At 34.7% G+C, this 25,613-nt stretch overlaps 8 protein-coding genes across 8 annotated transcripts, besides 1 other annotated feature; 2 read left to right on the forward strand and 6 right to left on the reverse strand.

Moving 5' to 3' along the window:
* Positions 1-201: 201 nt before the first annotated feature.
* Tsp_10335 (hypothetical protein) lies at positions 202-1,343 on the reverse strand. The gene is made up of 5 exons (XM_003372530.1): positions 1,242-1,343; positions 1,190-1,205; positions 893-1,028; positions 404-736; positions 202-358 (listed from the first exon to the last, which is right to left on the reverse strand). Exons 1-5 carry the CDS (start codon positions 1,341-1,343, stop codon positions 202-204), a joined length of 744 nt encoding a protein of 247 aa, XP_003372578.1.
* A 1,220-nt stretch (positions 1,344-2,563) lies between these two features.
* Positions 2,564-3,053, reverse strand: Tsp_10336 (hypothetical protein). Its single transcript, XM_003372531.1, is given in 4 exon segments — positions 2,564-2,671; positions 2,746-2,778; positions 2,790-2,915; positions 2,967-3,053. 4 exon segments carry the CDS (start codon positions 3,051-3,053, stop codon positions 2,564-2,566), a joined length of 354 nt encoding a protein of 117 aa, XP_003372579.1.
* Positions 3,054-3,086: 33 nt separating this feature from the next.
* Positions 3,087-5,845, forward strand: Tsp_10337 (conserved hypothetical protein). Its single transcript, XM_003372532.1, has 7 exons — positions 3,087-3,116; positions 3,216-3,476; positions 3,552-3,694; positions 3,770-4,063; positions 5,092-5,257; positions 5,321-5,474; positions 5,577-5,845. Exons 1-7 carry the CDS (start codon positions 3,087-3,089, stop codon positions 5,843-5,845), a joined length of 1,317 nt encoding a protein of 438 aa, XP_003372580.1.
* Positions 5,846-7,596: 1,751 nt separating this feature from the next.
* Positions 7,597-8,609, reverse strand: Tsp_10338 (sodium/potassium-transporting ATPase subunit beta-1-interacting protein 3). The gene is made up of 2 exons (XM_003372533.1): positions 8,513-8,609; positions 7,597-7,733 (listed from the first exon to the last, which is right to left on the reverse strand). Exons 1-2 carry the CDS (start codon positions 8,607-8,609, stop codon positions 7,597-7,599), a joined length of 234 nt encoding a protein of 77 aa, XP_003372581.1.
* Positions 8,610-10,511: 1,902 nt separating this feature from the next.
* On the forward strand, positions 10,512-15,188 carry Tsp_10339 (potassium voltage-gated channel protein Shab). The gene is made up of 5 exons (XM_003372534.1): positions 10,512-10,922; positions 13,238-13,483; positions 13,543-14,010; positions 14,665-14,918; positions 15,065-15,188. The coding sequence occupies exons 1-5, from the start codon at positions 10,512-10,514 to the stop codon at positions 15,186-15,188; spliced, it is 1,503 nt and encodes a 500-aa protein (XP_003372582.1).
* Positions 14,113-14,226: a sequence feature (Potassium channel RNA editing signal; Rfam score 66.44).
* Positions 15,189-15,663: 475 nt separating the features above from the next.
* On the reverse strand, positions 15,664-17,440 carry Tsp_10341 (hypothetical protein). The gene is made up of 5 exons (XM_003372535.1): positions 17,024-17,440; positions 16,669-16,881; positions 16,249-16,608; positions 15,998-16,119; positions 15,664-15,763 (listed from the first exon to the last, which is right to left on the reverse strand). Exons 1-5 carry the CDS (start codon positions 17,438-17,440, stop codon positions 15,664-15,666), a joined length of 1,212 nt encoding a protein of 403 aa, XP_003372583.1.
* A 2,386-nt stretch (positions 17,441-19,826) lies between these two features.
* On the reverse strand, positions 19,827-20,239 carry Tsp_10342 (conserved hypothetical protein). The gene is made up of 2 exons (XM_003372536.1): positions 20,147-20,239; positions 19,827-20,096 (listed from the first exon to the last, which is right to left on the reverse strand). The coding sequence occupies exons 1-2, from the start codon at positions 20,237-20,239 to the stop codon at positions 19,827-19,829; spliced, it is 363 nt and encodes a 120-aa protein (XP_003372584.1).
* Positions 20,240-22,523: 2,284 nt separating this feature from the next.
* Positions 22,524-25,146, reverse strand: Tsp_10343 (ceramide glucosyltransferase). The gene is made up of 7 exons (XM_003372537.1): positions 25,041-25,146; positions 24,913-25,001; positions 24,393-24,597; positions 23,861-23,963; positions 23,447-23,533; positions 23,206-23,395; positions 22,524-22,691 (listed from the first exon to the last, which is right to left on the reverse strand). The coding sequence occupies exons 1-7, from the start codon at positions 25,144-25,146 to the stop codon at positions 22,524-22,526; spliced, it is 948 nt and encodes a 315-aa protein (XP_003372585.1).
* Between the last annotated feature and the right edge of the window lie 467 nt (positions 25,147-25,613).

Genomic DNA, 25,613 nt, shown 5'->3' on the forward strand with positions numbered 1-25,613 from the left:
TTGTTGTTGTTGTTTGAATAAAAATTATTTGCTTTGAACAAAAAATAAATCATTTTTCTCCCCCCCCCCCCTATTAACCAGGTCCAGCTACGAGACCAGTGTACGATTTGGTGAATTATTTGGACAAGAATGAATTGTTCAAAGATGCCAAAGTGGAAATGTTTTTGATGGGATTGTTCAGGTGAATTTGATTTATTTATTTCATCTAGTATTTGGATATTGTTCTGTGATGACGATGTTGATCGTCTGTGCTGCTTTTTCAGGTTGCACAGTCTCGACGGTTGGCTGTCGTATTTGGTGCTCAAGGGTCAATTGTTGCAACAATTCTACCTGAAATCCGCTTTTCTCCGCGGAGCCACTTCCGGCTACGGTAATTTATTCGACAAGGCACTGTCGGAAATACAGTCGCTTTATCGATTTTTCGACGAGCGTTCTTCGAGTGAACGGGCGAATTTGCACGCCGACGATCCGCTCGCCAGCACGATTGCCATGCTGGAACAGTGCGTTGTCCACTTCGGGCGGAACCAGCGTGTTGACCGCGATCAGCCGGACCGATCGGATGGCCGTTGGGTCGCTGGTCAGCAGAAGACCATCAGCAGGTCGTTTGTGCCGTCCGTGCCGGCTGCCGACTCGAGAATACCGAAAAGTTCCAGCTATCCGTCGAGAATTCCGACGCCGATCAACCGCCCAGGCGGCTTTCACAGAGAAATGTCGAACACGGCGCAGAAGCGCGCCACTAATGACAAGAGTTGAAATGGAAAAAAAAACAAGAAAAAAGGAAAAAAAAGCACCCACTACCAGAATATATTTTCCGTATTATTTTAAGTTTAATTTTTGATTTTTCCTTCACTTTTATTTTTCACAATTCAAAGCAAAAAGAAAAAAACAACACACGCACGCACACACACACACACGATGAATGGGTGAGGATTTTATTGACTGATTGATTACGATGATTTTATTTATTCTTTGTCTGGCGTGTTGTAATTTCCGAAACCACAATCGAAATTCGCCAAATTTTTCGCTGTCTTTGCTTATTATTATTATTATTATTATTACAGGTCTGCTTAGCCTTTCTTCTTTCATAAGAAATTTCTCTATTCGCTCGTTTGTTTTTTTTTTTGCTTTATGCTCTGCTTCACTATTTCATTTCATCATACCATAACCTGCTACGTACGTACATGTATACCTGCATGCATCTGCATCTGTATATTATTGTGCAATAATTTAAAAATAATAACATGTTGTGTTTTTAAATTTGCTTCATGGATGGATGGATGGATGATCGCTTTTTGTTGCCTTACTGGTTGAGAGGAAAGAAATTTTTTTTCGTCCGTGTTCATTCATTTTCCCCATTATTATTATTATTATTATTCATCATGTCCGTAGCCCTTGCCAATTGTGTCGCTTTATTTATTTTTTATTTTTTCTCTTTATGTTCACTGTTTCGAGCTGGTCATTTTCTATTTGTGTTTGTTTATTTGTTTATACATTTCATCGGATATTTATTTATTTATGTTTGAACGCGACGATTATCAGAGTGTGCAATCAGTCGTTTTTAATTGCAATAAATTGCTGATGTTGCTTGGCATTTTTCCATTGTTTAATTTCACCCACACACACACACACACACACTGCTGCTGCTGCTGCTGCTGTATATATTATTATTTTTCAATTTTTGCATTATTTTTTTACAAAACGAAAACAATCCCAACATTTTCGTCCATTGTTTCAGTTTAGCTTAATAAGCATAGACTTGTTGTGTTCGGTTGTCGTGTAAATGTAATTGGAGAATTTTGCGTCGGCTGAATGTAATTGTGACGACAATACGTGGAGCTTGAATTTCACTTCGAACTTTTCCATTCAAAAATTCCAACACCGTGAAACCAATTTCTTCATTTTCTGCTTCATTGGTGTTGGGCGTGGATATGAAGCGAAAATAAACAAACAAACAAACAACAACCTTCCATTACTGTCGATGGCGAAAAATTATTTCCACTTCTGCTCGTCCAATTGATAGAAAGAACCACATTCCGAATACAAAGCACGTTCGATCAATTTACTTTTGTGACCATTTATTTACAAGCAAAATCATATCAAAAAATCATTCCAATTTCACTACATTAAACATTATGTTGTTATTGTTCATTTTGTTATTATTGTGTACAAACAACATGTGTTGTTTTTTCAACACGTATAGATATTGTGAAAAATTTCCATAATTCAAATACGTGCGTGCATATATATATATGCAGATAACAAACTAACCAACCAACTACTCTGCTTGTGGTGAAAGTGAAAATTTATTCATTTGAAATTTTCTTCGAGGACATACATAAATAAATGTTTGAAATTGGAAAAAAAATATTTTTTTAAAAATAAATTTATTTTTTATATGAAAATATTTTCGTAAAATAAAATGGAACAAATGGCCCGTTAAAGTGAAGAGGTAATTTGGTTAAGTTGAGGTTGAAAAAGGTGTCGAGAAGTGCGAACAATGAATTGAATTACTGTGTGACGACGTCGTTTGGATCTTCGTAATGACCTACGCTGACCGTGTCCGTCACGCTTTGCTGACCAGCGAAAATACAACAACAATTTTTAATGACCAAAGGCCAGAGGTGAACGCGTCGTCGTTGCGGTCAATACTCCGCATTATGTCGCGTCCGGTCTTTTAATGACTAATGGACTAATGACGTCTGCACCTTTATGTGATATTCCTTCCACAAGACAAGGTTAACTAACCTCTAACTGGGCCAAGCCCTTTGACCGTTCAGCCTACAACTTACTATCTCAGCTTCCACGGCTGCTTCGGCTTTTTCCAACCTGGTCGCTGTCAATAATGTTGTTGTTGTTGTTGTTGTTGTCGTCACTGATGTTGGTATTACTGTCGTTGTTTGGCAAGGCAAACGACACTACTGGTGACAACTAACACCTTTGAGAAGATAGAACCTGTCCTCTACAACCTTGGACCCCACCATACTACTCGGAAGTGTATAAAATTCCGATCTCTGTGCTGACCACGCCACTAAGAAGAAGAAGAAGAAGAGCATTAGCAATAATATACAACTAGCAAACTAGCGACTATGCTCCAACTGACATTTGTCTGCTTTTTGGTAAGAACGAAATATATCGGAACGTATTTCTCCCTCTCTCTCTCTCTCTTTGTGTGGATGTGTAGAATTTGAAAATTTTAAATTTATCCGCTTTTTCAGCTGCTGCCATTGTCCGTCGTTGGCTTGTTGCCGATCAATGATGTTATTGGAGAACCTGCGGTAGAATGCGGAGAAAGAGAAATCCGGGTTTCTGTTCGTACGAGCAAACCGTTCCACGGGCGTATGTTCATTCGAGGCAATTCACAACGAGCAGAATGTGCGAAAGATTTCACCCAAACTCGACTTTCATCCCACGAAAACGCCACTCAGGTGCAGATGACTCTCGACTACAACGCATGCGGAACTGAACGGATCCGGTCGGTAAGCGGTACAACCATTCTATTTTCACACGCCCACACACATACCATACAACCATTATCCCGTGGAACTATTTAGCTTTCGCCTAAAGGTGTCACATATGCCAGCACTGTTGTGCTTCAATTTCACAAAATATTCATCACGCACGGCGACAAAAGTTTTCACATTCGATGCTTCTACGCTGAGCTTGATGCAACTGTCACGTCTCAATTTGAAGTCGGGTAAAATGAATTTTCCACATTCCATCACATTCATCCACTGCAAAAAGCCATTTTGCTTCATTTATCCATTTCCAGACATATTCCAACCACGTCGATCGAAATGACAATGGACCCGCCCAAATGCAGCTATACTGTTCGCAGTAACAGTTTCAACGGACCTGTGGTACGTTCGGCTAAAGTTGGCGACGAAGTTTTCCACAGATGGGAATGTACAGGAAATAATGGTAATTTCCGATTTCGACCATTTCATTGTCAAACAATTAATTCAACACATTTTCACATACGTGCAGATATTTATGGCATGCTCGTTCATAGCTGTTTTGTTGAAGATCAACAGGGTCGAAATACGGAAATTGTCGACCGTGACGGGTATGATTTTTGATCTTCTATTATTATTATTATTATTATCAATTGATCAATTTTCAACAATCAACTTTTGTTGCATTTATTCAAATAGTATAGGCGTTAAATTAGATTCTGAACTGTATTGTAAGTTTTGAATTCTGCTACAAAACTGAACAGAATATGCTACGGAAATAATGTGGAACTTACGTAATTTCAAATATCCCTTAATAGAATCTTCTTCGTTTGATTCCATTCGGATTAGAATGTTATCTATCACACGGTACATTTGCATTGCAATTTTAAAAAGACTGACAAGTAATTTCCAATGAAAAATACATTTTGTTAAAATACTTAATTTTAAAAAATAAAGTTTAAATAATTTGAACATTTCAATTTCAAAAAGATGATAATTTTTCAAATCACCTTACAGTAGATGTTTACAAAATATTGCTAGAATATGTTTCAATATTAAAGTTATCCACAATGGCTGAAAAGAAATAATATTCGTGCATTAAAGTACAACTTGAACTATTGCAAAAATTGTTACAAGTAAACTTTAATTGCCATCGTAATTTCATTTTATATACTTTATTTTAAAACTATTTATTATTTATTTTTTTAAATCATACGCGATTAATTCTGCTATGCACTCGTGGTACTTATGTTGACAAATTCAACGCAACGTGCAGATATAATGAATCTTGAATTTTTCCTGACTAAAATGCACAGTTGTATAATGAATATTTTTTTTTTGATGATTTATAGAAATGTTTCATTTATAATGTTAAATGAATAATTGTCAACAAAGCGAATACGTAAATTGTCATCATTCCGACTCGTCATCATTTTTCACAGATTTACAACATTTCTGACAAGTTCTATTTCAAATTCCACGTCAAAGATACTGGTTTATGTTGAATATATATATACTGTGTTACTTTTGTATAATTTTTCTGAACTTTTGATTTTCACCATCAAAAGATGCAGTTTGTTCAACAACAATCTTAGATACTTTGTGAAAAACATCGAACAATCGAATGTTGTTTATTTAGCTGCAGCACAGATCGTGAACTGTTACCAGAATTGTTGTACAATAACGATTTGGGACTAGCTTATGCTAGAACGGAAGTGTTCAAATATCCTGATTACTCGTTTGTTCATTTCAAGTGTCAAATCAAAATCTGCAACAAATTGAACGATGGATGCCGCGGTCTTTCGGTTAATAAATACAACATTATTCATTGAATTGTTAAAATATTATTTTTTTTCTTATTTGCTTAGCCACCATCATGTGATGCTAGACGTGAATCTAGATTCAAAAGACGCTCAATACATCCAGGACCTCAGCAGATAAGCATCGACGTCATTACACCTGATATTCTTGTCATCGATTCGGAAGATGTTGATTTCAACACCAACGGTCATCAACCTCTGAGTAATAATTTTATTTTGTTGAATAAAGTTTTGAAAGCAGTTTCATTTTTCTATCACGAAATTACAAAAATTACAGTATGAATTTTTTGAAAATTTATTTCAGCAACAACTCCACAAGTAGCCACTTCGCTAGAAGGAAGCTGGTTGAAATCAGAGATTTTCTCAAGCCAACAGCCGTCCACCACTTGCAACAGCGAATACATAATGTTCTGCGTAATGATAAGCATCCTGAGCATCCTTGTAGCGTCAACGTTTTTCATACTGTATTTGTACATGAGAAAAAGTTGTGCCGAGAGAAGTATTTCTGAAGAAAATTTGCACAACTATTTTTCCGCCAATTCCATTGATCAGCTAACGAAGCGGATCGGCTGAACAGAGCTGAGTCGCTGTCATTTGCTTTGGTCAATTTAGCACGATTTCAAATGATCATGCAATCGACCACGACTGGTGCTCAATAAATCAGTTTCAGATAAACGAATCCTCTCTGAAAATGTTTCTTTATTCTTTTCTTTTTTTCTGTCCTAATAATGTATTTCATTTTATTATAGTTTGCAGTTTTTGCAATTTTAAAAGTTGTCAGAAACAAAAAACCAACAATAATTTAAATCTATCAAGCAACGATCGTCATATTTTCAATTTCATGCAAATTAAAATAATGACCAAATGTTAACAACTGAATGTTGTGATGAACGCAAAAGTAAATTGCATAGTTTTAAGCGAATATTTGAGTGAAATTTGTTCATATTTATAAAAAGGAAAATAAATCAATAATAATAATAAATAATGTTGAAACAATAAAGTAGATTATTCAAAGTTAATAACATAATTAATCATTTTGCAACATCCGTTTATAATTCGTAATAAGATGCCAGTAATGGAGTAAAGTTAAGTGCATATGTCTGTTCATTATTCTGATCAACATTGTCTATGACTGGCGCGCCTGCCTCCTTGAAAACTTCTATTTGACTACGAAACTATTTATACATTTTTAATACTCTGAAAATAATCTTGTAAATTTTGATTGTAATATTTAATAAGCTTAATTCAACTAATAAACTTATTTTAACTATAGTTCATCATTAAATAGCGTTCAATTTCAATGCACATTTAACATAGTTCAAGTAATACTAAATGCTGACTGACTGTCTCTTCATTATGAAAATTAGTGTCGTTTCGTTTCAGTAACGATTGTTTAATTGACCCAAGTGTCTCTAGATTGAAAACTTTTTCATTACTTTTACCACAAAATCATTCAGTTTTATTTCTATATTTAATTCATTATTATTTTTATAAATTTTTTTCACTAGAAATTAAATTCATTTTAACACACTGTATTTTTTATTTTATTTTCATTTCTGGTTCATTGTTGTTTTTCTTTTGGCGCGCATTGTCCAATTGGTTGTTTTTCATTTTTCAATTAGGTCATTTTTGAATTTCACAGCGTCGGTTGGATTTGTCAGTTTGTCAGAATTTTCTCTTGTCTAATTATGACGTTATACTTTTAATGTTTTAATTTTATTCATCAGAAAATATGACAACGTAGGTGGCTTTTTTATTTATTGCTCATTGATTCATATAGATTTTAAATATAATTTAAATTGCTTTTTCAATTTTAAATAATTTCTTGATCTGTATATTTTTAATTGTTTTAAATGATTGAAATGCAAATTTGTATATGCATTCAATAATAATTTTCTATATTTCGTTTGTAATAATTGCAGATTAATGTTGACCGTCGACTGGCATTTTTACTGAAAAGCCTGAACAAAATTGATTCGATTTTTCTTTGTTTGACTTTTATTTTATGTCGAAAACGATGTATGTAAACAATTTCAAGATGCCTATTTTGGTAAGTTGCATATTTCTTTTTTTTTTGCTCACATTGTAATCACTCGAAAATATTGCTAACAATGAATTTTGAGTCTGTGATTTATTAACACAACCAAATAATATATATAACTGAGAATCGATATAGTATCTATATAATTTATTGAAATTTTAAGGTTTAGTTAACTGTCGGTTTCTTGTGTATTTCTTTTAAACGGTCAATAATTAGAGTCGTTTATTATAAATGAAATATGTAAGATATTTTGAGAGTTAAGTGGCTTTTTGATTTGAATTTTTCATGTTCTTGTCGACATGCGGTTCGTATTTGTATCAGTTGAGACAGATAATTCGGCGTTGACTTTTAACGCAGTTACACTTGTTCGACTCGCGCGCTTCATGCGCATTGTTTGTCTATTATGCAAATCAGCCTTGTCTGAAAATTGATATATGACAGCTTAAGTAAAGCAGTAAAGTTTTACTCTCTTGTGGGAATAAGAAATCATTTAATTCTTAAAGGAATTGGCTTCAAAGGAAGAAAAGATACGAATGGTTCACTTTAACCTTATTTATTTATGACTATGATATCTGATGTCACAAAGCGAATTTTCACATATTTCGCTTTGAGTATAAAGTAACATATGTGAAGCAACTCAGTTTGAAAAAAATTTTAATAAATCTTTCAAATTCATCTGTATACAGATGAATTTCAAAACAGATTTTAATATTTTCCATCGAAAAGTTAGTACGTATCAAAGTGCTTACCGTGTAAACAGCTGAATCTGTTCCAGAATAGTTTTAAAATGAATAACGAGAAAATTAAAAAGCAAAGGTGCAAATTGCTTTTATCATTTCTAAATGTTATTCATTTCAGTGCAAAAGAATGACTGACAGGTCAGATGATTGACAAGACAAAAATTATAATTAATCACTGTTCGATGTAGATAATTTGAAAGAATGAATTTAAAAGAAAACATTATAAATGATATATGCATTTCTATTGCACAATTTATTATTTTTAAAATGTTTTTTAAAATGTAATTGAAACTATTTAAAAATCAAACATGTTGATTAAGTCTATAAACTATTGTTATTTCTCTGGAATTTAAAACTGAAAAATCGAAACATATGACCAATAAATTTTGCAACGCATTTTTTCGCAGCATGCACTTTTCTGTATAACTGAGCATTACACTGATTTTATTTATTAATTACATTTTTTTGACATATTAAACTTGACAATAACAGACGTAGTGAACAAGGCATAAATAGCATGTACCTTGTTAAACAAATTTTCTTTTCTACTGTCCATATTCCATACTTACTTTATTGCTCTATTAGTCAGTCAGTTCTATAGTTGAATCAATAATTTATTTTTAATGTTATTACTTACAATTACTGATATGATTGAAATGACAAGAGGTTATGCATATGTTATGCATCATTGTAAATTTGCATTTTTATCAAATGGAAATTTTGTTCAAGAATTTTCAAGTGACATAAGCTGTTGAAATATTCAATTCTTATAATTGAAATATCAAACATTTTTGTGAATTTTTTTGTCTTTGCACAAATTATTCATTGTCAGTAAGATATACTTGATTACATATTTAAAAAAATGAAATATTAAAGACCAGAAAAAAAACTGCCGTAATGTCAAGCATTATTGCAGACTAATGGCTAAAAGAATGGTGACCAAATTTCACTTGTAAATTTCAAGCAGCTAAGTTTGAAGTTGACAAATAGAAGAATGTATGATTTTTGTACATGATTCAAGAATTAAATTTCTATTCATACATAATTGATATTTCTTAATTATAAATATTACTGTATAGCAAATGCGAAATACTTCAATTTTGGTTGTTTTAGTTCATTCACCTACCTACTTTGATGAGTTTTAAAATTCACATTTCATAAATTTGTTTAATAAATCAAAATTTTATTTAACAAGATAAAATTCCATATACATTAGCAAGAAAATTGGTTAAATTTCAACATCTGTGCCGTAATTGAATTACTTCTTTATTTTTCATTAGAAAATCGCAATAGCGAAAGTTGGAATTATAATTTAATTTTTTAGTTATTCATCAAGTATTGTTCATCTAAACTCAGTATTTGATGTATAATTAAATAAAAAGTATTTAAATCTTTTTACTGTAGTGGCATTTTTACTTTTTGATGTTGTTTTTTTAACTTTCTGAAATTCAGTTTTTATTTTAAAAAAACAATACTGAAGATATACTCAAACAAAACTTAATAACAATAATGGATGGCTTCTATTTGGTTGGATATTAAAATTATTGCTAAAGAAAAACCAAAAAACAATTGATGTGGGTTTAAGGAATTTTTCATCCACCGTTGAGAAATGGTATTATTGAGCAGTTAAATTTTTGAAGAATAAACGTTCTAATTGAAGTTCGAGATGTTAATCTCAGACATTTCCTTCCCTATCCAAATCACAAATATTAAAAATACAGATAGAATAATTACAATTGAAAATAAATAAATAATTTTTCACACTACTAGTCAAGCGGAAGTTGCTTGGAAACGTTGAAATTAACAGAAATGGGATTTTATTAAATTGTAAGAGGTGACGACGCATTGTGAAACTTTGAGACCAAAAAGTAAGTATCAAGGGAATTTTGCAACTGTTGGCAACAGTTTTTTTTGCAACAACTGATCAATGGAATTGGATTAAAATTCAAAGAAATGTATATAATTTGGCGGCATCATGAAAAAGTGTTTATTCGCTATTAGGTTGGGTTTCTTGTTGCGATAATGATAATAATATTGGATGTTATGAAAATTTATATGATTGGTTTAATGTAAGGTCAGCATATCAGTGATGCAAAAGTATCAGTTGTTTCGTCTGTGTGTATGAAGATGATCATCGCATCGATATATTATTCTCTAACAAGGACGTTTGTCCAGAGGGCGGTTTTGGCTGAGTTCCGCTATTTTAGCACTACTCTCAGCTAATGCAGACTCTTTTGCTGAAGCATCCTGCTGTTGCTGGCAAGCAGTCGACAGCCGCTCTTTCATCGACATCAAATTCAGTAATATTGGCAGCCAACGTGGCAGAAGTTTCTCCAAACTTTCAAGGAATTGTTTTCCATCAATTATTCTTGTTCATAATTTTTTTCAAACTTTAAAAATTTTAAAAAGTAAAAATAACAATTCGACATTCTGTTTTTACACTGGGGATAATACCCAGATGCAGTTTGGAGATCGACCATTCGTCGGCAACGAGGGAGTGTTGACGTGCAATAATCAACTTTTGCAAGCCGATTCCAAATCTGGAAATAAAGATTTCAATTTAAATGACAAATGCAATTATCGACGTAGACGAAGTTCTTCTTTAACTGCTGACCCTGAACAGCGTCGATCATCATTACGGGTTCGGCTGAATGTTGGAGGTGAAATACACGAGGTAATGTGGTCCACATTGAATCACATGCCCACAAGCAGACTTTGTCGTTTATACAATGCATCCACAATCGAAGCGATGCTTTCTCTTTGCGATGATTATGATCCTGAGAAGAATATGTTCTTTTTTGATCGTCATCCGAGATCTTTTTCATCAGTATTACAATTTTACCGAACCGGAAAATTACACTTTGTGGATGTAAGTTCAATTTTTAGACGTTTTTTGTTCTTTTTTGTTTTTGAATAGTTTACTACTTTTCACTCTGTCAGAACAACTTTGTAAATGATTTTTAATATTATTCATCTTAAGATCTTGATTCATTGTTGTCGGCTTTCATTTCATGTTAAAGCATTATGCTCAATATTTGAACAACTTGACGTCGTATCATCAGCTAAGCATGTTATATGAGTTTGAGCGTTGGAAAAAGTAAGTATTCACGCCGTGCCAGGTTCATGAGAAATTCGGCATTTGTGAAAACCTTTAGCAAAATTTCTATATTTAATCAATAAAATTATTCATAATACTTATTATAATAAACTTTGGAAAATTACAATAAATTATTTTCTTTTATTTTTATTGAAGGACATTTTCAATTCACTGAATCATTGATCAATAATAATATAAACAAGTGTCATGCTGCGAAGATGGAAATTTTTTTTTTAGTAAAATGTTATTTTTCTTTTTTCTTTTTCAGTAAAATGATATTAGCACAAGTTTTAAGCTAGATGTATTTTGTATGATATGATCAAATTCATGATGGTCAATTTTTTAAGCTACTCAAATATGATGCTATGGGAAAATCAGAACTTTGAATATAGTCAGAATAAAAAGTTGAACAATAATGATAACCATTTTCTCTTCTGAGCTACATGGATTTGAAGTTGTAAACAAGCGAAGTTATTAAACATTTTTGCCAAATGAAATTTCAAATTACTGAAGTTGTTTTCAAAAGAAAGACACATACGCACACATAAGCGGATTTCAATGAACCTTATCTGGATATAAATTTTAGTTATTGCTTTTGATTTCTTTTTTATTATACGTAGTAATTAAAGTTGGAAATTACACAGTACTTCATGTTTACTTCAGGCATCATTATTTTGTCTGTTCTTTTTGTTCTAACGACAAAAAATTGAATTAGAATTAGACTTCAACTTAAACCATGAAATAAAGAAGAAATCCTGGTCATGTTTTTCAGAAGATATGTTCAGTAAGCTTATGTTTTTTTCGGTTTTTTAAATTATTTTCCAGCTGAAATGAATAAATCCACCTTTTTGCATGGAGAATTTCGACGAGAAAGCAAAAGAGAGCAGTTTAGCTGATATTAAGAGAATATTATAAGATCAGCAAACTATAGAAGTAAGTCTCTGGAACTATAAGCTGACGCGGGGATTTTTACACGTAGCTAGAGTTAATCGAATAATTGAGGAAATAGATTTGCTGGACATAAATTTTCTTTTCAATTTTCACTTGTCTGCAAAATAGATTATGATAAAATCCATGGTTCAGCGTGAATTTTTCTGCGTATCGAAGTTTGCATTCTGTGGGCTTGTTTGTTTTTCTCCATCACTGATTGTTCGTTGATGAACAGATGTTTGCTCTTATAAAACAAAAGTTCAAGCATGTTGTTGTTTTAAACTTTAAACCAAATTACTAGTAAGATTGAAAGTTAGCAAATGAATGATAATTGAAAAAACTACCTCATTCAATCACTTTATATTATCATTAAAAGATACTTAAAGAGCTAGGAAATTTTAGAGTTTTTATAAATAGTAGTTGTAAATTTTTTTCATCAAAATGTTTGTAAAAAAAGAAGATAATTATTTTAAATCTAAATGGTTTAAATTATTATCATTTTGAATTTATTTGAATAAAATTCCAATTTGAAATAAAAGGAACGTTTCGCTTGGAAAATAGTAACAGAAATACCAAAAATGTGAACGCAACGATGTTGAAATTTTAGTAATCATTCATGCAGAGTGTTTATTCTCGTTTATTGCTTCCTTCATTCACGTCGAGATAAACTGACTACTGCCGCTGAACAATTTCACTGAACAATCTGATTATGGCAACTGAAAGCGTGCCAATAGGTAGAGGCTTGTGCTGATGTTTGAGCAATAAAATAAACAAACAAATAAATAAATAAATACACCATTTACAAGTGTTGAATTACTTGAATTCAATTTTTCGGTAAATTTGAAACGACCCAACCATTCATGTTGTGGATATTTTATTTGTGTAATGGTAAAATGTGAGATTGCTTTTCAACAATATTCAAAAATTACTCATCGTTGATCTTGAACTTTGATAAGTGAGAAGGAAGAAATAATTATTCACCATCAATATCGTTGTCGTATCGATTCCAATGCTGATGTTTACTTTTGAAAATATTACTTTCCCTCTATCACTGGTCGTCAATTGCACTCAATGTTTGCTTTTCAGTAGATCATTCAAAAATAAGCAATAAAAAAATGCTCTGCAAATTTGATCAATTTGTTTATTTTCAATTTTAGGATATATGTGTGCTGGCGTTTACTCATGAACTGGAATATTGGGGGGTGGATGAGGCATTTTTGGAAATGTGCTGTCAGCAGAGATTCTACCAACAGAAGGAGGCAATACAAGACGAAATGCGCAAAGAGTGTGAATGTATGATGAACGAGCACATATCTGAACGTTTTGGGAGTGGTAAATATGCAGAATTGCGAAGAAGAGCTTGGAATTTGCTTGAAAATCCTCAATCTTCAAAAGCAGCTCGGGTTTGCGCATGCTAAATGAAAAACGTTGAACATTAAATTTGAATGAACAAAATTTTCAGGTGATCGCATTTTTGTCAATGTTTTTCATTGTGCTTGCGGCACTGGGTTTGACTTTGAACAGCATGCCGGACATAGGCTACCACGACGCGGTTACGAACGACACGCTGGAAAATCCGCACCTTTATTACGTGGAGGTGGTGTGCATCGCGTGGTTCACGTTCGAATATTTCGCCCGGTTCTGGGCTTCTCCGAAGAAACTGAAATTCCTGAAACGTCCACTGAATATAATCGACGTGCTGGCCATATTGCCGTTCTACGTTTCGCTGTTTTTCACGGAGAACCGCCTGCTGGCCGCTGAGCACATCCAAGATGCCAGGCGTGTGGTGCAAGTTTTCCGCATAATGCGCGTCTTGAGAATTTTGAAATTGGCGCGCCACTCGACCGGCTTGCAGTCGCTCGGCTTCACGCTGCAGAACAGTTATCGTGAGCTGGGCCTGCTGATGTTGTTCATGTCGATGGGCGTGATGGTGTTCAGCAGTCTTGTGTATTTCGCCGAAAAGGACCAAGCGAACACCAATTTCACCAGCATACCGGCCAGCTTCTGGTGGGCCAGCATCACCATGACCACGGTCGGCTACGGTGACATGTACCCGACCTCGGTGCCGGGCAAGATCATCGGCGCCATGTGTTGCATTTGTGGTGTGCTGGTGATCGCGTTGCCTATTCCAATAATTGTGAACAATTTTGCCGAATTTTACCGCAACCAGATGCGCCGGGAAAAGGCGATGAAACGTCGCGAAGCCCTGCTCCGGGCAATGGACGTGAAACGCTTGTCCGAGCAGATGATGGCCACGGCCGCCGAAGCCGAAGGTCGAAACCGCTCCATCAACCGTCGGCGCCACGCCACCTCGACCCTGTACGCCGATATCCCACTGGCCACTCCTCCGGCTGGCAGCAAGCCTGCGGCACAGTTCGGAAGCGTTCTTTTCGACGCCAATCAGAAGGTAACTTTCAAATTTGCCCTTCAAAACAACAAACCTTAGCCTTCAAATAATCAATTTCATTTCATTTCATTGAATATTTGAAAATTTGTTCCTATCAATTTTTATCATTATCATTATCATTATCATCATCATTATTGTTGTTGTTGTTGCTGAAATGTGATGATTCACATTCATCAGAGCAGTGATGGAGAAAGTTTGGCAAACGTCCCCAAAGGATCCCAAGAGCTGGTGGAAATAAAATGCACGTCAGATGAAAGCGAGCCGCCGGCAATTTTAGCCCCACTATCTGATGAAGGCAGACGATCTCATCTTCATCTAGCTTCCAAGGTTTTCGGCCATTTCAGGCGCAACTACGCCAAGCAGCCTATCAAGCAAGAAAAACTTCATACTCGTCGACCGTCATCACAATTCCACTGTAACAACGAATCAGTGTGCGCCATACCAATGGTTGAACCACCCAATCCGGTGACAAGGCTGTTCAGATCTGCTCGCTCAAATCATCCAAGTAAAATATATTAAATTTATATTCGTTTTTTTTCCTGCTAATTTATACCAATAGAAACAAAATTCATTTCAGATTAAACATTTCATTTCAACTTAGCTACTTCAAGGAAGAGAGAGAAAAAAAGATGCGCAAGATGGAAAGAAAAATCAATTACCGTACTCCAGTCAATTATCAAACATTGTCGGTGGAAATATAAATAACTGGTGCGACTGAAAAATACTGAGCTTATTTCATTCACTCTGTTCATATCCAATTACATACATTCACTGAATAAAATTTTACTCTTATCAAATGAACAACCGGAAAAGATATTATATGTTATTGTTGTTTCTGTTTTCTTTTTGTGTTTGATGATGCTATGAAAAGTAGTGCGATAAAATTCTTCAACCATTCAATCTTGCAAAGGGAATACTTTTCGCGTATTGATTGATTTATTAATACGAAATACAATAAGTACACTTTATTGAAAACATTCCGAATAAAAAAGTAGATGAATATATAAATATCACAATTCAGAAATGCATAAAAAAGAAGGAATACAATATTCGCTCCATCTAATTATTTTAAAAATAAATATTTCCATTCACTGGATTAAAGAGATCGCATAAATAAACTTATATTGAACAAACCACTTAAGAGTACGCAAGTAAAAAAATGCAATAAATACAGAATCATATACTCCATGCCACAGATGGATCCGAACCTTCTTCCGCTGACGTTGACCGCTGGCCAGAGCTCTCAGGTTCTGCACCGGCACTTTCCACACCCATGCTAAAAATAATCCCTGATAAATAGCAATCATTTCTCTTTTAAATTTATTTATTCTTTAACGTACTCTTAAGTTTGTTTAATAAAAACAAAAAGAAAAAACAATCTCAACTATATGCATCAACGGAATAAAAAATTTCATCATTATGCCTACATATCAAATTGCAAAGCTGATACTGTAAATTTCAAATGAGAAAAGTCACTTCTGAACAACAGCATATTTCAAAACAATGTTACCTGTCAGTGATGGCTTGAGTATTAATGAAGTCCAACATTCGTCTTTTGAATGCAATGTACTGATCACTCTGCACCCAGACATGATAAAAGTTCACTACTTCCGTAGTAGTGCGATGTTGAAACTAAAAATGTGCAAACATTTTTAAACTTTCATTTTTCTTCAAAAAGTAAATAAAAAATGATATTGCCTGAAGTCTGATTTTGTGAAAGTCACGACTGAACTTTGTAAAACCATCTTCAAAAATGGTAACGTCCGAAATGCTCCATGGTCTTTCACGGAACGTTCCACGAGCACAAAGCAACATTAAAACGTGGTTCCCGATGGCTTCCACGCCATCCATTTTCTCTAGTGCGAGAGTTATTTCGCGTTCGATTTTACTCTTCGTCATATCTTTGTCCCACTTCTCCTCGTTGTACACCTCAAGAACATACTCAAAAGATAACTTCGCCGTCAACGTTTTGTTGACCCAGTTTGCCACTTCTTCATAAAAAGATTCGAAGCAATCCATTTCAGGACCCGGCTTACTTAGCAATATTTCCTCTCTAGCAACTGGCTCATCCACTTCCATATCAGGGATTTCAGCTTGACATTCAGGTCCGGTACGAATTTCCTACAAAACTTTTGTCAAGCAATTTCCACTTTTCATAATTAATTTAAAAGAAAAACGTACACTTTTCCATGTCGCATCAGATACATAGTCTCTGTCATCTTCATCACTAGTACAAAACGCATCTGGGTTGGTGAAGTACTCGTTCACCATAGAATCAGAAGCAGAAGCAGAAGCAGTAGTAGAATATTTTTGGCTATCTTTACTGAGCGGATGGTTCGGATAAAGAACACCACCATAGTTTTTCAACAGTTCTTCAATAGGCAAATCTTGTTCCTGTTAAAAAAATGTAATCTTCACAACTAATATCAAAACAAAACAAAACAATAAAAAATAAAAACAATTTTATCATAAATTATTAATAACAAAATTATAAAAAATCTTCATTTCTCAATAATTAAACAATAATAAAAGATACACTCTGAAGTCTGGCAACTTCGTCAGCAATTTCATCTCTGTCAGCAACCATTTCTTCTTCTTCAATAGTGCTTTCATCATCAAAGTCCGATTCCTCAGACGACTCTGATTCATACGCGTTACCAGGTTCATCTTCTGCGTCAAATTCATACTCGTCGCTTTCTGATAACTCATATTCTTGAATCTCCGGTGTGATACTTTCTGTTTCAATATGCACCGCATCATCACCGTCCTTCTCTTCGGTAATACTCTTTTCTTCAACAAACACCACACCATCACTATTGTCTTCGGCAATATGCACTATATCCGATGGTGGTGTGCTAATTTTCGGTTCACCATGCTCACAGGACTGTTCAGCACTAGAATCATTGCCGGCTTCAGGATGAACATCGCCAGACAACTCTTCCGGTGAACTCATCTTCAACAAGGCAACTCACATTAGCTACCACAAAACTGAAACGATAAGTAGGTTACAGTAGGAAGAATTTTGTAGAAATCACGTTCATCCTACTAATCTTTAGCCCTACTGTAGCCGTAATCCTATATCATTATATATGTGAATATAATGCTATATTACAAAATATTTTTCTGAAATACATTGAAAATTATTTTAAAATTTGAATCTTTAATTTATTTTAAAAATAAAATTAGACGAAATATTTTCTTTACTATGTACTAAAAATATAGTTTTTTGAATTATTAGCACATGTTGACAGTATTCAGAGTTATATTAATTTATTAATATAGATTAATTTGTACACAAAATATCATTAATTTGTAGTTATAGCATTTGAATTGAAGTGTATTTCATTTTCCACTAAATATACACGTTTTGTTGTCTGGAAATTCGGCTAACTAGGCTTATACAGAAATAGAGAGAATAATGCTAATTGAAATTTACTTTTAAGTTTAAATGAAGTGAGAACAATATGTAATTAATGTTTTACAATGTACCGGGACTTTATGAATATTAGGTACATTCTAGCGGTAATGGTAAATTGTGGGCGTTGTCTGTGATTGGTTGATTTTGAAAATTCATGACACTGCAGTGCCATCTACCTGTTCTAGCTTTCAGTGTAATCAATGTAATTTTTTGCCAGCGTAAAATGAGCAATAACAAAGCATTTATTTATTGCAGTGTATGCTTTAACAAACCAGTAAAATGTACAATATGGGAAAACTACTGAAAATTTTTTTTGTCAATATTTTATCATGCCCTGTTGAAAACAGTGGCAGGTTGTTGCTTGAGTTTGGTTTACGGTAGGGGACAATTTTGTCCTTGTAGTGTTTTTTGTCATCTTCGAAAAAAGTATTTCCGACAGATCCTGATTACTAGCAGGCATCCAGTTTGGGGCAATTGAAGCGGTTGGTTTTTGTTGAACGTGCTCGAAGAAGCAGTTAACTGTTATTTACATGTCATTTATGGAATAAAATATTCATTTTTTGTCAGTGTTTTCTTCGAAACTATTTAAATGTATTATTTGTAATTTTATAACAAACATGTGCAACTTATTACAGTGTGTTTCAAATGACTTTTTGCTAAAATTCTTATTACACGTCTTCAGTTTTGAAGTTAAGCGTTTACGGTATGAAATTATACTTGTATTCAGAGCAGTTGAAAAGCATTTTGTTTTATTTTAGTTTTGTTAATTGTAATCAATGTTACATCAGTTGACTTTTTTCATATATGATAGGGAATGTTTATTATTTGAATTATCAGTTTAAACCATATAATATTTAATTTAAATTTACAACAGTAATGCACTAAATTCATTTCACATATCGTTTATATATGTATATATTGCTGTTTTGAAATGTGATTTTATAAAGATTAATTTCTGGAGTAAACACAGTCCAGATTGATTTGAACTGCAAGTGTCGGTTGGTACCATTTGATCAGTTGAGTGTAAATGAATTATTGCATTTATTTGTTTTTTCTTATCACAAAATAAATATATTTATTATTTTAAATTATAAATTTTTTTAATTTGTAATTTTCCCATATTTCTGTTTTAGAAAAGTGATTACAAATTGGACTGCTAAACTTTATTTATAATTATAGTTAATTTGTTTTTTTTTAATATTTGTAGCCTTGTTAAAATGTGTTGCGAAGAGGATGGGAAAATGTATTACATCAGAGCAGAATGTTGTAATATTTAATGCGGTTGATTGTTTGTTGAAACTGGTGCAAGATTAGTCAGCCTTGAGCATGTTTTCGCTTGCAAACATTTAACGGTTTGTGATGTGGTATTATCATATCAAGACGTATTATTAATGATGATTATTTGATAAACAGTTTTTAAATTGCATTGATCAGTTCTTTGAATTGTTTTGTTTTTATTTTAATATTGAAGAAATTTCAAATTTGCATTATTTGGATTGGAAATGGTGAAATTAAAAGAAGCAATTTTTTGAAGTTTTGCAGTTGTTGTTTACAAAGAGAAACATGAACGGTGGAAAAGAAATTGTAAACAGTTATAAATCTTGATAAGCAATCAAAATTTCGTTCAACTGAATGTCAATTTCGATATTGCGTTGAAGATATTATGATTTATGATTACATTCTATTTATTTATTTATTTGCATGGTTATGTAAAAGTGTGCCGTCTGGAGGAGACCGGTCTTTGCTTTACTGCCTCAGAGAAAGCCAGCTATTTCAGTTGAAGTATAATTGCAAATGTTTCTTCGCGTATTTTGTTTGGCTTGTGATTTTGTTGGAAAAGAGAAACGGACGTCGAATTGGATTACTTTGCACAATTATGCTGTTGTTGCTGGTAGTTTTGTTGAATTTCGTCGTCGATACATCACTGGCTAGGAAAGCTGCTTGTTCGTTGAATGGATCCGGTCAGCCGAATAATCCGGGCGTGTTGCTTCAGTTGACCAACAACGGCTTGAAGAACATGAAGGATGCGGTAGCGAAGGCGATCAACAACGAGGTTCCCAGGTTCACATTGGGAACGTTGACCAGCGGCAGTAAGTTGGGCGTCTCGTACGACGTTAACAATCTCGTGATTACCAGATTCCAACCGGCGAGAGATGTCCAAGTGACATGGGCACCGACCGTACAGCCCCAGCTTATTGTTCAAGGGCGAGGAATGAGCGCTCAATTGGAAGCTTCGCTGACCACAAGTTCCATTCTACTTTCTTCACAGATATTTGTAATTAATTTACAAGACATCAGTTTCAGGTTAGTGCGACCAATTGTTTCATGACGCATACGGTTCTGCGTTCATAATCCCAACAGCACACAACAGTAACAATAGAAATGTTGATGTTTCAGAGTTGCTTTTATGTTCGGCATCGACGCTGCTCGCAAATTGTTCGTGCGCATTGGCGACTGTAGCTTTAGCTATGGTCTGATCGACGTTGGTGGAGACGACATATCCGGCTTGCGTTTGGCAAGCAATATAATAAATTCATTAGTCGAACGTCGACTGCAAGATTTCTTCGACGGCAATCTCTGCGATACACTTCAAAACGACGGCACGATACGATTGAATCAGTGGCTTCATCAGGTAAATTGGATCGTTTCGAAATTTCTAATTTTAATAAATCCCAAACCAAACCAATTAACCCAACCCAGCTTAAGTTATATATATATATATATATATATATATATGTTCAAGTGAGAAAAGTCTAATCGAATAGATGCAGTAAACTTGATCTTTGACTATTCATCAACAGTTGTGGTTTTTCGTGCTGTGCTTTTTTTTGCTTGTTCAAATGTCCAATGTCACGTTCAATTTATTGAAAATGTTAATTTTGCAGATCCCGTCTGAGATTAATTTGCACGACAAAACCGGCGGACGATTTCCTCGGTCGGTCCGTTTTCGCAGCGTGAATCCGGACCATTTGCTCGCCGACCTGGCGCGCCTGATTACAGAACTGACTTGGGATTTGGGCGTGGTTGCCGCTCCGACCGTCAGACAAGCCGGCACTACGCGCTTCATGGAGATACCTCTGCGCGGCGAGGTGAAACTGAGAGGCCACTCGTCGGCACCATTCTACCCCAAACGACCCCCAGTGATCACGAAAAACCACTACCATCATTTCTACCTCCTGCTGGCCGACTATACGATGAATTCCATGTTCTACCATTTGTACAACACTGGCATGTTGAACGTGACGGTCGACGGATCGCGCAGTTCGGCAGAAATCAGTGATTTTTTGCAGAACGGCTGCGATGAAGGGGGATGCGCTGGAGAATTGCTCAACTTGCCGCCCACGAAACGCCAATATCTCGAACTTCGGCTTTATCCGTTCACCTGCCCGTCGGTCCAAATCCGTCAAAATCAGGGTGTGCTGTTGGACATGCCGCTGACCATGCAACTGTGGACCACGATGGGACATCCGAAACAGCTGCTGTTCAGCAGAAACATACGCAGCAAAGGTCTGCTGATGTTGAAAGCCCGCGGCGCTCACATTACACCGTCCTTCACGGTCCAGTCGATCGAAATTGAAAATCAACAAGAAAACAGCAGTCCACTGATCGTGGACCTTGCCAAAATGGCCGTCGAAGCCAAGTTGAACGAACTGCTCGGCAACGGCTTCACCATACCACCGCTCGGAATAGGGCGCCTTACTGACGTGATGTTCCAATACGAAAATAATGCCATTTGGGTGGGCGTGAATGTGATCATCGATTCGGCCAGTTTCCAAAAATCTTTTCACGATATGATCGAAAATGCTAAAAACAGAGTACAATATGGTGGAGCTGGTGGAGCCGGTGGTGGTGGTGACTATTATTATTATTATTAGCAGCTGAAAAAGACCAGTGGGATTGTGTGTGTATGTGAAAGAGAGAGAGAGAGAGAGAGAGACAGGGGGAAAAAGTTTTCATTCTAAACCCACCTGACCGACTCATTGCTGTTGCAAAATTCCCTTTTAAATTTAACCAATAATTCTTTTTATCCTTTTCATGATAATTTTTAAAGTGAAAACAAATTCAAAAGATATAATAAAACAAACAAAAAATTTTTATTGCTAACATACACATCAATTAACCAATAGTACTTACTATTATAATGAACAATAAATCAATAATAATACGAATCATTGCAATTTTGTGGTTCCATTCCTGAATTTATTGAACAACTAATTTCGAAAACATGATTAGAAAATGTCCTGCAATGATATATATATATATGTATTTAGATAATTTTTCTTGGTAAAACATACTATTGTTATTATTATCCACCAATGCAGGTGGTGTGTGTAATTGATAAAAATGGATAATAACTATGACTGATTGTGAATGTGGACTGAAATGAAATGCTCTAATAACGCATATGTGCACTGTTAAGCACCAACTACAGATATGATGCCGAATGAGCAAATGTCGAAAATTTTTTGGACAAAAACAAAAGACAGAATTATTAATAAAAGTGAAAACAAAATTGAAAATGAGAAATGTATGTTCGAAAATGGATTCTTCACCGGGGAAAGAGGAGAAAAAAAAAAGATTAACATGTCGATGATGATCAACGAATTTGAGTAGTGATTCAGCTTTGAACCAATTCAGCCACGCCTCCCCATCGCAGGCGAAACGTTGCTGTGCGCCAGTGAATCCTCTGGTTCCATGCTGCACGTATAAATATGGATGATGCAGACAATTCCCGATACAACCAAGCAAACAACAATCGCATCTGTCCACACGTTACACAATATCCCTCAAAACAGATTTAATAATACATCACTTCTATTACCTGACCGTTTCTCACACCAATACAAGAAATTCAAAAGAAACAATGAATGATAATAATAATAATAATAATAACGTCAGTATAAAAATTAGTTATCCTGAGAAAGAGAGAGAAAGAGAGTGGGAAAAAAACAAAGTAAAAGTGAATAAACCAAACAAACCTACGGTCCAGTTCCAGAATGCATGCATATCATGCACCAGTAGCCAAAATCAGGTGACCAAAAAGTACAACAAAAAATGGTCCTAACAATAAAGTACAGCAATTGATCAGTACTTTTTGCGTAAAACAAACAAACACAGTAGTGCATTGTGCATATGATTTCTAAAGGAATTTCTGTTTCCATTTTTTGCAACGCTGAAACAAAACAAGCGGTGAGAAGCATTTTATTCAATAAAAAAATTATTATTCATCGCATGCGGTTTGGGCAAAAAATAGTAGCAAATGGGGATTTTTTTGGGGGAATCAAATTCGGTCACCTTACCTGAACAATGCTGAGTAAAACGCAATCCAGAAATAGCCAACAAAAAACATGAGCCAAGAAAAAAATTGCGCAATTCCAACCAAAGATATAACTGGCCGCTGGCATTGTCAAAATACCAAGTAGGATGCATTCTTGCAACGGTTCCAAAACCACCGTATACGGCAGCATTGCGAACCTCAGACGTGCCCATCTCGAAATGAGAAAATTCAACACACAGGATATGCAAAACAACAACGCTTACCTGGTCAGTCGGTCGTGAAAATGGGTCACACTACAGATGCCAGAATTTTGAAGCGCAGGTAAACTGCTAATAGCGCATTTCCATCCTCTGAAAAGAGACAGAAAAAAAAACAAATAATTTCCATCGAAAAATTCCACTCCTCATTCGTGCGTTCACTTTGATTTGGCGTTTTTAGCAAAAAAGTAATCTTCAGCAATGTACTTGCCGAACGCTTGTATACCGCCGGCCTCGTCCAAGACCGACTTGCGCAACAACGACGACATTCCAGTGCTGCATACAATACCCAACGCGTGGGCGGTAAGGTAAATTCTCGCATGGGCAGTACCGAAATAGACCTAACATGTTCAAATGGTTCTTAATCATTCATTCATCATTTGCATTGTCCATTAAGTGTGGAAAGGAACCTTTTCTAACATGGCAGCAAAGCCCTTCCGATCGTACGTGAATGGAAGCTGCGTAACGAGAGCCGTGTCTTCTCGCATCGCCATCACCATGTCAAGCAGAGCTTCTTTTTTCACTATAAATATTATTAATAGATGAATTTCGATTAAAAAGAAAGTTCTGATCAATTCGATTGCGCATGCTTAATCACCCCAGTTAAACAAACAATTAAACAATAAAACAAAATTGCATTGTCAGAGAAAATATTGTGTGCATTGTGACTTATCAACGTGGTCATGGTTGCGAGAACGATCGAAATGTCACAAGCTCGTGCAATTTTGCTTGTGCAACATCGATTCGTTCGTTACCACAACTAATTCCGGTGTGTTGTGGATTTATCATCACAAAAATGGACATCACATCATATCGATCAATACTGATACTGAGCAACTTTTGCTAACGTTGCTCACGAAAATAAAGAATACAATTTCAACTATTTAAATAAATAAATAAATAAATATCGAAATTAAACACTGAAACAAACATCTCTTGTTGGAAAACTTACTACGAAGACCTGAGTCAGAGATGAGAATGAGCTGATACTGGGCCGCTACATAACCCGGCATCATGTTGTTTATTTTTGGATTAAGGCCCACAGTTGTGCCACCGATGAAAACCTTAGCCGGAACATGCGGATATTTTTCAACCAGTGACCGCACTATTGGTAAAGACGAATCGCTGGCATCGTGCACGCAAAACAATATTTCATACTGAAAACAATTCCAATCAGGTACATACAGCATGATGAAAACAAATTTTCAAAAACTACAGTAGCAACTTATGCTAATTCACAATTGAATAGAAGATAATAAATTCTGATACAAACTTTTGGATAATTCAGGAAAAAGAATGTAGTTAAATTTGAGATGAGATTGGAATCCACGCCAACCAGTGGCTTGATAATACTAACTCCAGGAAGACTGTCCGCTTCGATATTGCAGTTGACTTTTCTGTGTAACTTACGGCTCCTGAGAACAAAAATTACCTTTACAACACAATTCTTGAACTGATTCGGACGAAATTACCCGTAAATTATGGCAATCAAATGCAATGACCAATAGCCAAACCAAAAGATAAAAATCAGCAGCGAAAAGAACGCATTTACGTATTGGAACTGGAAATAATTCGATGGGTCAAAGTCCATGAGACCAACCCGACACTTTCCTTGCGGGTCCGAGCGTGCCCGAAGGCCTAATCACCAAATTAAATGTGCGACCTTTGAAACTACCGTATGCAATACAAAAGCAACCCTCAAGCATGAATGAAACTGCAGAATAAATAATTAATAAAACCAGTGTAAATAGCATTCAAAAAATATTTTTCACGATTAGAAGTTAATTTTAAAAAATTCTTTGACAAAATTAAAAAAATTTTGCACAGTAAAGCTGAAATAAATGAATTTTGAATGTGTGCAAACTAATATTGCATTTTATGAAAATGACATTGAACTTGTTTCAAAAATTGATTAATATTTTTTTAATAAAATAAATTAAAAAATATTTTTATACGCACGATTTGTGAAATAATCTGATTATAATATGAAACTGGTGTATTTTGATTTGCTCAAACTGATTCAGCACTATTTTTAGAAAGCTGACAATTTTGAAAAAACATGCATCGCTTGACTTTAATAAGATGTATTATTCTCTATCATTTTTCATTCTACTTTAAATAATTCTCTTAAACTGTTATTGTTTATGTGTTGTTCTTTAAGCTATAGGTGAAT

The sequence above is a fragment of the Trichinella spiralis genome (genome assembly GCF_000181795.1).
Source record: "Trichinella spiralis strain ISS 195 chromosome Unknown Scfld9, whole genome shotgun sequence".
NCBI classification, from domain to species: domain Eukaryota; kingdom Metazoa; phylum Nematoda; class Enoplea; order Trichinellida; family Trichinellidae; genus Trichinella; species Trichinella spiralis.